At 36.3% G+C, this 16633-nt stretch overlaps 1 protein-coding gene across 1 annotated transcript in view; it reads right to left on the reverse strand.

Annotated features, from left to right (window-relative positions):
• Positions 1–3286: 3286 nt before the first annotated feature.
• Positions 3287–16633, reverse strand: part of TRHDE (thyrotropin releasing hormone degrading enzyme) — a gene marked incomplete at both ends in the record, with an annotated part of 198963 nt that continues 185616 nt past the window's right edge. Inside the window, 4 exons of the mRNA XM_084302453.1 lie at positions 3287–3430; positions 5665–5746; positions 9973–10113; positions 10665–10832. Of these exons, the coding sequence (XP_084158579.1) occupies positions 3287–3430; positions 5665–5746; positions 9973–10113; positions 10665–10832 (535 nt within the window). The remainder of the gene's footprint in view (positions 3431–5664; positions 5747–9972; positions 10114–10664; positions 10833–16633) is intronic.

The following is a 16633-nucleotide window of genomic DNA, read 5'->3' on the forward strand; positions in this document are numbered from 1 at the left end:
ACATCCATGCTGGCTCCACATTTTGCAGCATCTCCTCTCACTAAATGAAAAGAACAAATTTAAATACTGAATTTGAAAATGCTGAGAAGTTTGGGGTATTTGGCTTCCTCATCACAATCCAAATTATAAAAATGGGGCCAATCTTTAGATAAGAACAAAGGAAAGAAAAGGACCAGTAAAGGAGAGAGAAAAATCAATAAGATTAATAGATTTTTCTAAGCAGACTGTATTAGAGTTTTCCATGAGATATCAACCATTCTTTCACACATAGCTGTGTGGAAGTTCTTACAAAAAAGTTTCTAAAGACATATAATTAAATGCAAGGGGATTGAGTATTTTAGAAAACAGCTGTAGTTTTGTTGGAGTTAGTCCATTTAAATTTAATCCCAATTCAGTATGAAACAGCAAAATACAAAATATAAAAATAAAAATAATACGGAATTATAATGGAAATGCTAACTCAAACTTAATTATAGCAGTAATACCAACATTACTATAATACAACAATTATAAGCAATACATTAGTAAGTATGTAGTTACATGTAGGGCTTGATATTTGTGGTAGACCAGTTGCTCAAGGCCACTAAATTATTAATTTACATCGAACATCAGCTAAATGTGCAAGAAACTTCAACTTTAATGAGCAACAGTGGAAATTTCTGTGCACTGTGCAGAATACACAGGCTGAATTATATTTCTGACTTTGGAACATATTGTTAGTTTGCCCTTTATCAGTGGAAAGACCAGAAACTTCTTCTGCAGCCTGGAGGTATGTGGTTTAATCTGTGGTGATGAAAAACAAAAGTCATCAAAGACAATCTTGAATAGAATATGAAATGGACAGACCATTATGCGCACTTCTTTTCTCTGAAATCCCCAAAGCAATTTATGTTTGAGGGCTTGGCTTTCGTCACACTCTTTGGATATTATAATTTTGGGCTTCATTACAGGGTAAAGGCTATATTAAAGAGGCTCCATTTTGCTTGCTTTTTTAATATAACAAATATGCATATGATTTCATTCAGTAGAAATTAAAAATGTTACACTATATACTGGCATTGAGGTTGAGTTTGGTCAACCACATAAAATAATACTTTGCAGTCTTAAATGCCTTTCATCAGAGGATATTCAAGTGCTTTGCTAACATTAGTCAAGCCTCACAACACCCCTGTGAGGTAGGTAAAACACATAGGAGAAGGAGGATTTCATTCAACATGGACATGATAACGTCTCTGAGCATTATGTTCACTAGCACTGCAACACATCACAGAGCTTTAGGGCTTACTATAAGGCAAAGAGTTAACTGTGCAAGAGCACAGGATTCCCTCTTCTTTTAGTTAAATGTGGTCAAGCTAACATAACGAATGGTGAATCAAATGAACACATATGCAGTTCATGCACAAACAGCATCCTCTGTGCAGTAAAAGACACAAAATAAGAGGCTCAAGATGGGTGCTTTAGCCCATGATAACAGTAGGGCAGCTTAGTTATGGGATGTTTCTAGCAGTTCTTGAGGATCAGAGTGCCAGACAGCCCAGAAAGCAGTACTGTCTCCACACAACTCTGATAATGCCTGAAGATGCTGGGTTTGGGTTCTTTTTGCACTAACATTACAATTCAAAAACAACAACTGCTACTCTAAAGCATTTTGGTAATTTCCATGCCCTGTGAAGGAAACAACCAAATACAATGCCTATTCTAATTAGACTGGCCACATGTTCCCAGTTTACAAGCAATGATGTGGTCAGATGGTTGTGATGGGCTGGGATAAAGAAACACTGTTGTACATCTACAGTCACACTCTGAAGCTGCTGCAACCTGCCTCCTGTAAACTCTCTATAGCTTTGTTGCTTTTTTTTTCCTCCCTTCATGGTGCAGACATAATAGAGTACTTGACCCTAAGATGCATCAGTTTTTTCCTTTACGCATAGCACCAATGATGCAGATGGTCTTTGTACAACAAGCATTTTCACTGCATAACTGATCTCACAGATTAATGACTGAGAAAAAAAAAAAGAAACAGGCATATGATTAAGAAAAGCATCACTCATCTAGAGCAGTCTATATGAAATACAAGGAAAGAGAAAACAATGTTCACAGTATTAGCTAGTACAAATAAATCCACACACACACATCTTTCTCTGTATTTCACTTTTCTAAGTTGGTGTAAAAGGTATATCCCATATTTGCAAAATATTGCCCACATGGAGACTCTGATTTCTCTATTATAATAAAACATTACTGCAGCCAATCTACAAGATTCAAGACAGCCCTTGATTAATTTTGTCTTTGAATGCAAGACATTCTCCCCTTTTGCTAATTTCCATTTGAATCTTTTCTTTGTTTATAAAATTTGTGTATTATCAGCTGCATAAGTCATTACTGCCCAGGTTGGGTGACCGATCATGAATACCACTGCCTTGTAAAATTGCTCAGAAGAGGTGGTTCATGGATTCTATAAAATCAATGCAAAGTTCTCCTCATAAACACTGCATACGTTCACAACTAAAACTAGATGGTTTCACTGATCAGCAGTGAATAAATTTATATAATTATAGTGCATCAACGATGTCCTCTCTTATTCTCATTTTCAATCTCTCCTCCCACAAAATGCTAATTTAAATATAGGAATATGGAGATTGCAGCTACATACATGACAAATGGCAACTCAGAAAATGAGCTGGCACCCTTGTAATCATTAAAAGACAATCTCAGTTGTGGACTAATTGGCAGCTAATGGGAAAGACAACTTTATATCTCATACTGCCCAAAGTTGGAAGCCTTCTGCATTTCCTTTTCCTTCCCTTCCTTTTGTTCGTTGCAACATTGATTGTCGTAGATAGTCTTTGTGCTTTGTATAATGCCCATTGTTGATGTAACTGGAATTCACATACAAAATGTGGCTGTTATACATAAGCATGCTAGAATACAGGCAGGGACAATACAAGCATGCACAAAATAGTCTTTGAAGGTTTTTTTTGTTTGTTAGTTTTTCTTCACCATTTACATGCACCACTTAATATCATGTTTGGTTGTGTACACTGAGGACTGGATTTCACAAGCATTCATGACCTTCTCTTCTGAAAAGCTTCTTGGCAATTTCACAAGAACCCAGTGTAAAACAAAACAAACCAAAAACCAACAAACAAAACACAATTAAGAAAAAGGAAATAGAAAACTTCTCCCTGGAATCTGATCTTGTCTTCATGATTTTAATGTTGAACATTTCTAAAATTTCTTTTCCTTTTGCAGAGCTTCAGGTTAAAAGTTCAGTTGGAAAGACAGATTAGTGTGTCAAGGATTTTCTTAGCCACTGGAATAGTTCTTCCTTATAAAGCCTTTGCCACCGTACGTTGGCTTCCACTGTTTCCACAGCACGAGAGAAAGAGGCAGCAGTTCCCTCTTCATAACTCTTTATAAAGTTCTTTAGCTGGAAATACAATTTAACAGGTTAAATTTGCAAGAACTAAGGAAAGTAAATATTTTCAGTTCATGTAAACAAGTCAGGCATTTAGGACAAACCTCCACAATCACCACTGCAGTAAATGTACTATCATGTAGAAGGATTTAAAAGGAAATGTAATAAGACAGCAGACTGTCAATTATATGTGATGCAATTGCTTCAAATTACACTGGAAGATATTGACATGTCAGTGCTGGATCACATTAATATCATTTCCTCCACCTCTCGTAGGAAACCTCTCGCTGCTGCACTGTGCAAACAGCTGGGCTGCTCTGAACTTTTTTCCTACCTAAGAAACTAAACTGGGAGCACTCTAAGTGCTTCTAATTCAGGTGTATGTGTAAATGTCAGTAGAATGCAGCCCTGATGCTCTTTGGTTCAATCAAACTTCATACCAAATTTATTTACTTTTGATTTGCAGAACCCTTTTTATGATATAGTACAAGCTGGTTGTTTAGAAAAGGAAGGGATCGTTACAGTGGAAAGAGGATGGCAACAAAGCAAGTGGGCACTCATCTTTGAATCTTTTTTTGATCTTTGAATGTCTGTAACAGATTCTTTCCCTTATGAGAAAACTTTGATCTTTTTTTGAGCAAACTGAAAAGGCCTCTTCTCATGTATACTCAAATTATAGCACTAGCCCCTGGATTATTATAGCTGATGGCACTGGTGTGCTTTGAATTACTGTTCTTTTTAAGTGAGAGCTGCAAGGCTGATCTGCACAGTAGGTTGCTGGTTATATTGACTTGTATAAAATTAGGTAGTTTTAGCTGCAGTTATTCATGATTAGTAAATTTTTGTTTCCTGGTGATACCAGAATCACCTTGTGTGTTTAAAACTAACTTCCAACTGCTTCCCTTTGTGTATGGGCTGAAAACTGAAAAAGCTAGTCCTGCAGCTATCTCATTCCCATCCCAGCTAAAAGGATGGGAGGGACCTGGGAACTATCAAAATCAGACCTTGCCTGATCTCTGCAGTTTTTATAACAATTTTTTTTACGTGTCCAGTTTCTTTTCTGGGAAGTATAAACAGGAAGCCTGCTAATGCTATCATGAGGTAGAAATTGAGAGTACAGAAAGCTTCCTTTTGCAGGTCAGATACTCAAGTGTTAGCCAGTACCATCCTTCCCAGCTGGGTAGCCTTGGGAAGACAGCTGTGGCTCTTCCCAAAGTACCAGCGGCCACTTGACTTGAGTGCATGCAAATGGTTGGGCACAAATATTGCAGCAGAATTAGAGGTCAACTAACGGTGATTATGCTGTGTATGAATCATTTGACCCATTTGGGGTAAAATTGAGCAGAGCATAAACAGAATGTAAGGCAACTGCACAAATATCTTAGTCAGGGCAGGTGTTAATTTAAAGTGAAAGATCTTGACAAACTAAATAAGGAACAATTAGCATTTAGAACAAATTATTGTGATGCCATTTGATCAGAATAACAGGGCTTACAGCTTTTCTCACATTGAAATACAGTAGGCAATAAAAAAACAGTGAAGGCTCTTGTAGCTTCTCCTACTTTCACCACTGAGGTTTTTCTTAGGGCTGCTCTCTGCAGCATCAGCTAATCTGGACAGAAAGATCTCTTGCTCAGCTTCTCAACCAAAAGTAGAGAAAAAAAAATAATAAAAATAAAAATAAAACGAGTCCTACTCATCCAGCCAAGCCTTTGCTCCAGAGTTATTTCTAGTTTTTCTTTCAACATCAGAACACTTAAAAGTGAGATCCCAATCTCCTATGTAAAGTATACTATATTTTAGAGATGTAAAACCCTGTTTCAAGTTAAATTCAGCTAAGGGCCTGTCACATCTTAGTGGAAGAAAAATAAAGAATTACTGTAGCAAGATCCTGCCAGATGAATGGAAGAAATGCAAAATTTTAGAGTACCAAGAGCTACCTATACTACCCACTTCCTGGCACCTCCCCTACACATCGGGGTGCCTTTGCAGTCTGCTCCTCATCCTCATGCTGTCCAACTCCAGCTGAGCAGCCAGGGTTCCTACAAAAACACTGACTCTCCCAGTGCTGCCCCTGACTGAGTGTAAAGGAACACAAAGTCACTCCTTGTCCCTCCAGGCCTGCTTTCATTCAGCAGACACATTTTTTCAGCTTCTCTGACCTTAGCAGCTGCTGTCACCTAATTGCTCCTGCCCTGTTCCATCAACAAAAATAGCCTCACATACTGGAATTCACTTAAAATTACCTCTCTTAGTTCTTCTTCAGTATTAAGGAATTCTGTGACCCCACTGATAAGCTTCGAATTCATAAATAATGCTTCTCCATACCTGTAAGGGCAAAAAGAAGATTCAGAGAGTTAGTGCAAGAACCAGGCCAGCTGAAAATGAGAAAGTAGTCTTCTGTAAGCAAGGGAAGATGTGGGACAGTTCTGGAGGTCCAAGAGTATAGCATTGGAATCAGACATTGTCATTCAGTGTTTCATGCCAGAAACCTGAACTGAGACCTACTTCTAAGCTGAGCTCTTGATACTTAACTTTTAGTCAGACACTACTAAGCAGAATAGGCTTAGTAGCTTTCCATGTCATGACACCAAGAAGCTCAAAATACAGGCACCACAGAAGGAGAGAAACAGCAACTAAGGAGAAATATTCTGAGGAGCTGTACCATTACCATAAACTTTTGGAATTGCTGCAGCTTTCCCTGCATTTTCCATTCATCCACTTTATCTACATTACAAATAGCCTCTGGATAAGTGAACTGAGTCAAATCCTCTTGTTCCAGTACCTGATAATTAAATTAATGCTGATATAAAATAATAGTGCTAAAATAATTCCCAGGGCCATGATGTAACATGCTCAAAGAACCAACCTGTCAATGAAAATACAAAAGCTTGAGCAAAGAATATTTAGAAGCCAATTTGTTTTTACTGGGTAGGATATTCAATGGCAATCAGCAATGACATTCTATGGGTAGTTTGAAACTGGCTATTCAAACACTATTCTTCCACCTTCTTGTCCACAAGCTTTTTTTGACCCCCCCAGACAAAGCAGCTACATCGCTTATAAGATTAACCAGACTACACCTGAAGTTTTGCATCACATGTTGGAATAGCTTGTGGTAGTGTTTATTTCCAATGTTTCTAGTATGGAGAATGCAATACCAATGGAAACCGAAAGCAAGTGTTTGAGTTAGACATCAGCATAGCAAGTGGCACTTTACAAATAGTTGTGCTTATCTACACATACATCCAAAGCAATATCTAGCTAATCTGAACTGGACTGTTTTAAAGAATTCAGTTCTCTTGTCAGACACGCATAAGTAATGTTAATAGACTTCATTACAATTAAGTTTATCCAGGGGAACAATTCAGTTTGTACCCTGCTTTTACAAACTGATAGAGAGGAGGCATTCAAAATTCAAAGTGAAATGAACTAGCACAGACACAGCTTTCTGTTCTGCTTCTATTAGCCCTAAATTAATTACCCTTAAATACCTAAGTTCTGTAAGCCAGAAAGTCATCCAAAAGGGAGAGAGAAAGAGAAAGCGAGAGGGACAGGCACAGAGAGAGGAATAGAGAGGGGGAAATAAAAGAGAAATTATGTTTTTTGAGAAGTTTCTGTTTCAAGGAAGGTGTGTGCTGTGTTGCTTGCTACCTTGAGCTTGTATGAAGGGAAATATTGCTATAGAGACCAACAATCCTACTTCCTGACCACTAATACCCATGAATTATTCATGGATATTTCAGCAAGTACATGTCTTTTTCCAAAAACTTCAGTCATACTGACATATAGAGTCATCCAGAGGCAAACGCCTCCTATGGGAAGTATGGATTTCATGGTCCTTTAAGCACGTTTAGGCTTTCTAACAAAGCCCTTTATTATTACATTCTCAGCTTAGCCTCATAATTGACTGCTTGGAAAATTGGAAGCTGTTCTTGATGGGGTCTTTTGACAAGGTTACCAATCCACTTTAGAGAAGCAACCTCATGAAAATCATTGCAAGGTTTTTATTTTTTTGCAGTCTGCATTGTAGCCACAGTGTGAACAAGTAGCAAAATTCCTTCCATTGAAAACTATGCCTTTGTGAAGACCTACTCTGATTACTGACCATTATGCATATTTGGTAAAAAGTCAGCCACTAAAAGCAATTTTGAAACAGCCTCTGCTGGCAAACCTTCTAGTAAGGATACATCTTAAAATAGATGTATCATGATGAAACATAAAAATTAATATAAATACGTGAGAAAGCATTTTGTCTTGCAAATATCAGTCTTCCTACACTTCATAGAAAAGACAAGGGCTCTTCAGAAGCAGAACCTTAAACTCTTCCTGGAAACATTATAGAGTCATGGGCCGTCCTGTACCTGTGGGGAAGTGATCCTCCAATGCCTTACGCTTGTACAAGCTTTGTACTTGTGTGAACTGAACTTGGAAGGCAGCATATTCCATTTACTTTGGACAGATGCAAATGACTTCCCACGTATTGACAAATTCCCCCCAAATGACAAATGATTCAGCACTTGAGAATGAAGGAATTCTTATAGGCACTGTTAGTGTAAATTTTCACACACATGCACACATGATCAAAATAATTTAGAGGCCCAAGTATTGCACACTCAGCTAACAGTTCGAGCATAGAACTTTCAATTCTCTTTTTCACACTTCTATAAAACCTGGCAGTCTTACTCCCACTGACAAAAGACATATAAGGCACCTTAGTTTCTATGTAACCTTTGCAAATGAAATATAAGTGTTTTTTAAAGACTTCCAACATTATTGATATCTTCTGGGCAATGCATATACAAGTATAATGTAAAATTACAAAGGGATAATAATATTTTGTTGTCATTCTAAGTGTTTGATAAGCAGTGTTTTAAAGTTACAGGAAATAGTGTTATAGCATAATCCAATTGCCCTCAGCTATTTCATATTACTATCTGATATGACAACATCTTTTATAATAAATTCAATGGAAAATACCATAGAGATATCATCTTATTAAATTAATGTTTATTACAAAGTATTACAGTTTTAAATAAAGTTAAATGATGAATTATAATGGCAGAAAAACGTCTTGGGACAGAGTATACTTGAACTATAATTCAGCAGTAAAGCTTGCATTTTAATAATGTACCAGTGTGTAAAGCTTAAATTAGAAGCCTAATTCTGCATTTAATCATGTATTTCACTGAATATTTTAAGGGACAAGGTGTTAGACCAATTCTACCCTCTGCAATTCTCTCTTAAAAGGTTTTAATCTGTAATTACAAAATGAAATTATTTTCAATAGGCGTCACACATGCTTGTATGAAGTATTTCGTTCCACTGCATTGAATCCTTTGGCAATTGACAGAAACTCAAATGGATGTCCCTTTCAGAAAAATGCACAGAGTGTATGTCAACTAACACAATCCTTTTGATGACTCTGACTAGTGTTTGGAGATCAAACTGAATGAGCATAATACAAAGCCCATGTTGGGTAAAGACATGGCTATTGGGCCAAGACTCTGCTATTTTCTCATTTAAGAAAAAAAAAAAAAAAAAAGAATACAACAGGTTTTTTGATGAGGCCTTGCTGATTGCTGTGAAGTCAGATAACACAGCAATGCATACCAAATGAGATAAATAAAATTATAGTTTTAAGTGCAGTTAAACTATCTAAAATTAAAACCTCTACACACAAAAAAATGCATCTGGCATAATTTTCTAAACATTGTCCATTTGCCTACACTGGTTAATTGTGGCTGTGCTTAAAATCACAGGTGTTAGCTAGGTTGGCAGATGAACATACTTGCTGAGGCAGGACACTTATGCATATGCAACTTCTGTATATGTGTTTGCAGCAATATGAATTTTGACAATGTATGCCTAAATTATTTAGGCATAAATCCCTGTATAAACTCCTGGAGGAATACAAAAAATTAGCTCCTATCCTGTGTATAACAAACTGCACTGGGCAGCACTTGGCTGCCATCTACTTTCTGTATAAAAGTCCAGAAGAAAAGGGGATGACATGATATTAGCGTCAGATTTCCTTTTGAAAGCAGTAATATTTCAAGAACAGGTTTTTTTGTTTGTTTTGTTTTGCTTTGCTTTTGTTTTTCCACAGTTGAATAAATGTGCTTGAAAAAATATATAAATAAATACATATATATATATATATATATATGTTTTTTTTTTTTTTTTACCACACTTAAAATCAGCAAAATTCCTTTGGGAACTACTGCTTTTTTATCTATGTAAACGTAGAACTGCAGCACCTGACATGCATCTAGAATTCATTATCATAAGCATAGATACAATACAGTAACAGGTATATATATACAGATGATCTCTAAGAGAGAAATGTTTCCATGAATGTTTGATAATATATGAATACATGTATTTGTGACTCCTGTGTATGCATTTCATATTTAGAGACATATTTCTATTTACAAATAAAAAGAGAGTGGGTTAGATTCAGGAACTTAAATGAATAAATACATACACAATACTTATATGAATTACGTCAAAACAATAAAACAAAGATAAATTTATTTTTTTTTTATCTTTACCTGGCATTTAATATTTTCCATTTTTCTCTGAAAAACTTCCAGGCAAGATCCCTTCCATGTGGATTTCGAGCTACATGGATTATCACATCAATTGCATCCTGATCCAGGACAACTTCTGAGTTGAGAGACAAATTCAAAAGCCTTGTAGGAATAACAAGGAAAAAAAAATCCTATTTAGATCTGCCAATGCATATTCTGACAACAGCATGTCTAAAAACTCTCAGAACAAACAAACAAACAGTTTGTTTAAGTCTCCAGGTTTCTTGGTTTATTTCTGTAATTCCAAAGATCAGACATATTTATGAATCAGAATAAACTTTAGTTTTGGTACGGAATGCTGGTACTACCATAGCTGGAGGGATGGAAAAGGATTTCAGTAAAAGCTGAGTGGAACCTTCCTTGAAATCAATAAGATCAGACTGGTCAATACATTTATATAAAGGCTATGCCAATAAAACATAACAATTATTATAAGGTTTCAAACATCTCTTATGAATTTAGAACAATTCGGAAGTGAAATGACATAATATGTTTTAATTTTCATGTGTAATAATGCAAAAACATGGGACAGTTTACATAGATGCCTGTGCTTTAAAAGCAAAGTTTTCTTCATTTAGACCGAAGCTCAAGTGATGATCCATAAATATTGAAATGATTATCAGTAACAGATACAGATATATAATGTTTTGTACCTATTGAGCAAATTTCTGTCATCACTGCAAGTTAAGGCTTCTAATAATATTTTTTTCTCAGACACTGCTATGGTAGAATGAAATTTCATCCAAATGAATTCCCATACATCTTCATCCATCAGTGAAACTCCTGTACAGTAGACAATGTCTCTCACATTAAGTGGGATTCTAAAAAAGAAAACAGTAATAGCACCTGTGTTAAATAAGCAGCTTCTTGACACTGGAAACTAAGGAAGAACATCACTACTTTTAGGAGACTCCAAAATTAAAGTGCAAGAGTAATCACTTTTTGGAAAACTACATTTACATCTCTTTACGTCCACCAAAATCTTCCCAGACATCCTGATGAATTTTCTAATAGGCAACACATGCTTGTCGTTCCTTTCATAACCATCATTTTGTCAAAAGGATATAAATCATGGTTGTCCATTTCATCAACATGTAATGTACCACATAACCTACAGGACAGGTAACATAAGCTCTACAAATTAGCTCAGGATCTTATCAGCCTGCTGCTGGGCTCTGCGCCAAAACTCCTCTTCCTGTCCTTAGTACTGAGATTTCAAAGTGGGAGCTGATCAGCCAGAAATTCCTCCTTGCTTGTGTTGTAAAGTGCTTCATACTCATACAGGAACATAGAAGTAAGGAGAAAATTCTACTTAAAAATGGTGTTTTCAGAAGCAAAGAAAATTCAGAGATCTGTTCATTTACTCTTCTTATCAATAGTAATACAAAACCAGCTATGCTACAGGATGGTTGTGAGCTGATGAGCTACTTAAGTACTATAAACGCAGGCTACAGTTAAGATAAACAGCTTTTTAAAGCCAAATTCAGACTTAGTATAGGATATGCATTTGTACTGTTTTCTTCTAAAAAGATCTCAGCTGGGCTTTGAATTTCCTACCCTGCTAATATTTCTTATAAGCATAGAAGCTGAAGCATTTGACGGCTGCAGGGTATTCCTTCAAGTAAAGCTAGACCTTTCTCATATGTTTCTGATTTGAAGGAAAATGCACCCTCTTTTTGCCGGTAAAAATTGTAGCAAAATACCCTTCTCTGGTTACTAATAGCTAATAATATTTACTACTAATAATAAATACTAATACTAACCACCTTTGGAATTTCATATGCAAAATCTCTTTAGAGAATCTAGAAGTATAGAAAGCTGCTGTCAGTGTCTGGGCAGTAATACAGTGGGACAGAGAATGAAATTTCTACTGTAAAACTTGATATCATATCTTATGCAGCACAGAGAAAAGATGTCATTACTATTTTAAGACTTTCACCAACATTTACACCAGAGACCAGACCACACCACTCAAGAATCAAAGTTCTTTTACTCCCCATCTATTTGCCCCCCATACATAAATAAATAAATAAAGTCTTTCCGCTGAAACGTTCTATTGCCAGGCTCTTAGTGGTGCTCTTTTAAAGAAGCTTCAGCTGATCCTTTTGGCCATATTTGAACCCCTGGAAAATAAAACCAGCATTGTTTTCTAACATTTCAAAATGTTGATTGCTCATGAGTACTTCAGAAGGAAGGAGGCAAAGCAGGAAAGTCTATGTTGATGACTGTGAAGGGATAAAAATTGTTGTTGCATCTAAGGCGTTAACCAGTCCCAACAACCATGATGTTTCTTGAAGAAAAGAATATAAAGAATATGTAGCTAAATCAAAGCAAGCAGGAAAGAAGTGCACTCCTCCTCCACCTGGCTGAAGACCTTTGGGCAATTAATGCCTGCTGCTTTTTTGCTATTCTTTTTCTAAGTAGTAACATAAGGTTACTACTAAAAAAAAAAGAAAATAAAGCCTAAAATTGAGACTTCATTCATGTTCTTGGCCATTAGTGTGGTCATCAGCTCTGAGGACACATCTACAGGTCCAGATGCAGGTAGTCACATAAATTCTGCTTATGCTGAACTGACACAGATCAAGACTGTGTGTCTTCCTGGAAAATTTTTAGCATGGACCCATGCTAATAGAGCCACACAGGGCTGATTCAACTACCGCTGAATGCTATTTTGCATTTGATGCAGACAAATCCAGACACTTACTCAGGAGCAAACTCTCCAAAGAAAAACTGAAAGGGTAGGCAAGAGAAATGTAATCCATTGTGAAATTACTAGGAATATGAAACTTCTAATTGTGTTTAGCACATATCAGCAACATTGTCTTCTAAAACAAAACTAGAGGTGCAATGGCTCACCTCTGCCATGAACTGCAACTAACTAACCACAGTGGATTACTGCTATTGTGCAGATCCTGACATGATCTAAGATCTTATTGCTTCCTCCCACCACCAAATCACTGTGTGGTAACATCTCTATCCCCAGCTGTCCCACAAAATCAGCATTATTATGGTTATGACCACGTATTGTAAGCAATTCCAACATGTCACCAAGACTTAGCTGGGACCTCCAAAAATGCAAGTTCCATAGTTCTGTTAAGAACACTCCTTTTTATCTTCTTAGATTTTTTTTTTTTAAATTTTTTTTTTTTTTTAATTTTGTCAGTCATGTTCTGAAGACCTAAAAAGCTTGCACTGGAAAAAGTTAGTAACTCTCCTCAAATTTATCCAGGACCAGTCAGCCTTGGCTTATATTGAGCCTAAGCAATTGCTCCTGTGGTTCCTACAGAACTGTTACACCAAGACCAAGGAAACCAGACAATTCTGAAAGTTGGCAAGAGCCATTAAGAGTATGTTTAGACATACATATCTAGTGAAGAAGACAAGCTATCATTCTCATGAGCCTTTCAATACCACTGAGTTTTGATTCCCCCAAACTGAGTTATCATTAGTAAAATGTGAGTTTGGTTATCATTTAGAGAATTATCCATGTGAGTTAGGTACCACATTTCTATTTCACACCAATGGAATTCATATTTCTAACTTGAAAGTCTATCAGTAAGCTCATGTTGGAATATTTCAAACATTAATGAGTCTCAAGAGTTTAATTTTCCCCTGCTTCCTATCTCTTTCAAAAAGCAAATGCAAAAGAAACTGCATATACTGGAGTGTATAATAGAAAATTGACTACATACTTTAACACAAGAAATCAAGAAACACTAAAATTAATACAGTAGGTATTTAGGTGCTGCCACTGTGTTGGATTATATTACTAGAGATGAGGCTTAAAGTTTTCTTAAAAACTGCAACTCTGTCAAAACCTTGGGTCAGCAGTTACAGTAACATAAATACACAGCCATGTACACATACATGTACATTGAATACAACTTGGAAGTGATATTATTTACCATTGTGTTGTGATTTTCAGAGTCACTGGGTTATTTGTAAAGCACAACTTTCTTGCCAGCTAATGTCTCTCTTTTTTTTTTTTTTTTTTTTTTTTTTTAATTTTACTTTGGAATTTAATACAGTGACAGGAGTCAAAAGAACAAATGCTAACTGAACCGGAGTAGGAGATGCTTCCTGATCATAGGACCAAACTGGTTGCCCCAAATCTGTCTTACCACACGGTATCTAAATATGAAGAACTGAACCCAGTCAAGCTTTATGTTTATGAAAGAAAGCACTTCATATCTTGACACACAAACACTAAATCATTTTTTAGAAGCACATGTAGTTCTTGCTGAGCATCGACAGCAGAAATGCTGTCTTTGGTTTACTATGAAAGATGCAACTCGGACAACTCACTCCCTAAGGAACTTTAAGGCACCTGGAAAAAGCACTTCTTTTTAAGTCGATTTTGCCATTAATTCAGGTAAGAAGGAACTGTATGCTGGAAGGACTGTCACTCTGTGTTTGAGTCCAGTCAGAAGCAGAGATAACTCACGGTGGATGCTAAGCCCCAGAAAGGTCAGCATTCCTCACTTGTGAGGTTTACATTTTCGAAAGTTACATCAAAACATATTAACTCCATAGGCTTTCCCAGCTACTCTCCTTTATATCCTAAGTAGTGATTTTAGACCCACAGGATCATTTCAGTGCTCTGAGAAGGAAGAAGGACTTAACAATAAGTGATGGCACTGATCCCATGCCTGCAGCCTAGATGTCACTATGTTTAAGAAAACTCTACTGCAACCACATTTGTGTATCACACTCACAATGCTCCAGTCGCTTCAGGGAAAGTTTTAGGTTTCTCTGTATAAGCTAAGTCACTAGGATAGTGTGAAAAAAAATCAACCCCCACAAACGTTGAAACAACTACTGATGTTAAAAGCTACAGCTTTAGAAATGATGAAACTTACAGCTATGAAAAGCTACAAATTACTCCTGTGAGAGGCTTGTAATCAGAACCGTAGACAGGGGGTTCCCTTCTGTGGAAATGAAAATTGTGAGAATGAAAATGTGAATATCCCAAAAGTAATTTAACTATTGCCTCAATAGAGAGCCTTCTAATTGAATTTTTTCCATTTGTACAGATTTTTGCTCTCTCCCCTCTCCAATCATTAGGTGCCATTGTTATCTAAACATATAAAATCTTCCCAGTGTGTAGATTTTTAAAATTTTATAGATTAAAGAAAAATGGTTTTCCAAAACTGCAGTTCCATTGCACTGGATCAACACAGAGAACATTAGCCCCCTGTATTAATTGAATCAAGTGGATAAAATTAACTATTGTTTCAGTGTTACTTAGGTAGTAACACTGCAGAATGTATCCCCTTCTTATATTAAACCTCATCTGGGCCTTCAAGGCTGCTCTTATTTTTAAAGAGCTAATATGATTGATGGATACTTCAGAAGAATAAAGACAAAGATTAACTTTTGAAAGTGTCACTTTAAATGGCTTTTATTTGAATACTGATCCAATTTATTTAACTTTATTTTTCTTGCTTAAGAGATATGATGGTGAGAATGAAATATGTGGCTAGCAGAGCTCATGTTTAAAAATTAAATACTTTGGGGAAAAAAAAAAAAGTTAAAAATTAAACAGAAAAAAAATAATTAAAATCGTGCTGTGCCTTTACAGGGATTTTTTTCAAGAACGAATAATAAAGCTCTACAATGAGCTAAGAATAATCTTCTAAGTTATAATTAATTGGTACATACTTGCTCCTATTTAAGTATGTTCTAACAATTGGAGATACATTTATAAAATTGAACCATAATTATTTATCTTCTGGGCAAACTGTGTTCTAATTTTTAAAAATGTAATTGCACACAGTTTAGACTTCTTTGATTAAGTGACAAATTTTAATACTGTTTAGGGTAATATTTGACAAAGAAAATTAATCAGAAACATTATTCTTTATTTTTGCAACTATTTAACATTTAACTTAGGCCTATTTTTCTTGATGACTATATTTATAGTCTTGTCTAATAGGTTACAATGCTAAGATAAGAAATAATGAAATATTGGTACTTTGCAGATATGTAATACAAATTCCATTACAAGTAGCAGCACGACAAAAATTGTATTTTCTGAGATGGCAATCCCAAAGATTGTACTTTTACTAATTGTTACAAACTCCAGGAGGCATGCTGGCTGTTCCACTGTGGGGAATGTCCTCTACCATAGCACATGTCTAGCTTGAAGAGCAAGGGCAGAATTACCCCTTGAAAACTGAAGTACAGATGGACTTGATATTTAGCTGTGTGTCACATATTGAATTCAGGGGATATTAACCGAGGATTCCAATTTGTTCAGGACAGGTTGCCCAGAGAGTTTGTGGAGTCTCCCTTCTTGGAGACACTTAGTAGCTGCCTGGACATGGACCTGGGCAACCTGCCCTTGGAGGTCCTGCTTGAGCAGGAGTTTGGACCAGATGGCCTCCAGAGGTCCCTGCCAACCTGAACTATTCTCAATTCTGCGATTCTGTTACGTGGCAAAGCTATGCATAGACTATGCACAGTTCTCCTCACTCCTAGTTCTGTGCTTCAGAGCTTCAGGTATCACATGGGTCTGACTGAGGCAGGCAGAGACTGTATCATTCCTAAAGTCATGGTTACTACTACTGGTCCTTTTGTTTCCTACAGAAGATATCCCACAGCTAACACACTACTTACA

This window comes from Netta rufina (genome assembly GCF_964035555.1).
Source record: "Netta rufina genome assembly, chromosome: 1".
Classification (NCBI taxonomy): domain Eukaryota; kingdom Metazoa; phylum Chordata; class Aves; order Anseriformes; family Anatidae; genus Netta; species Netta rufina.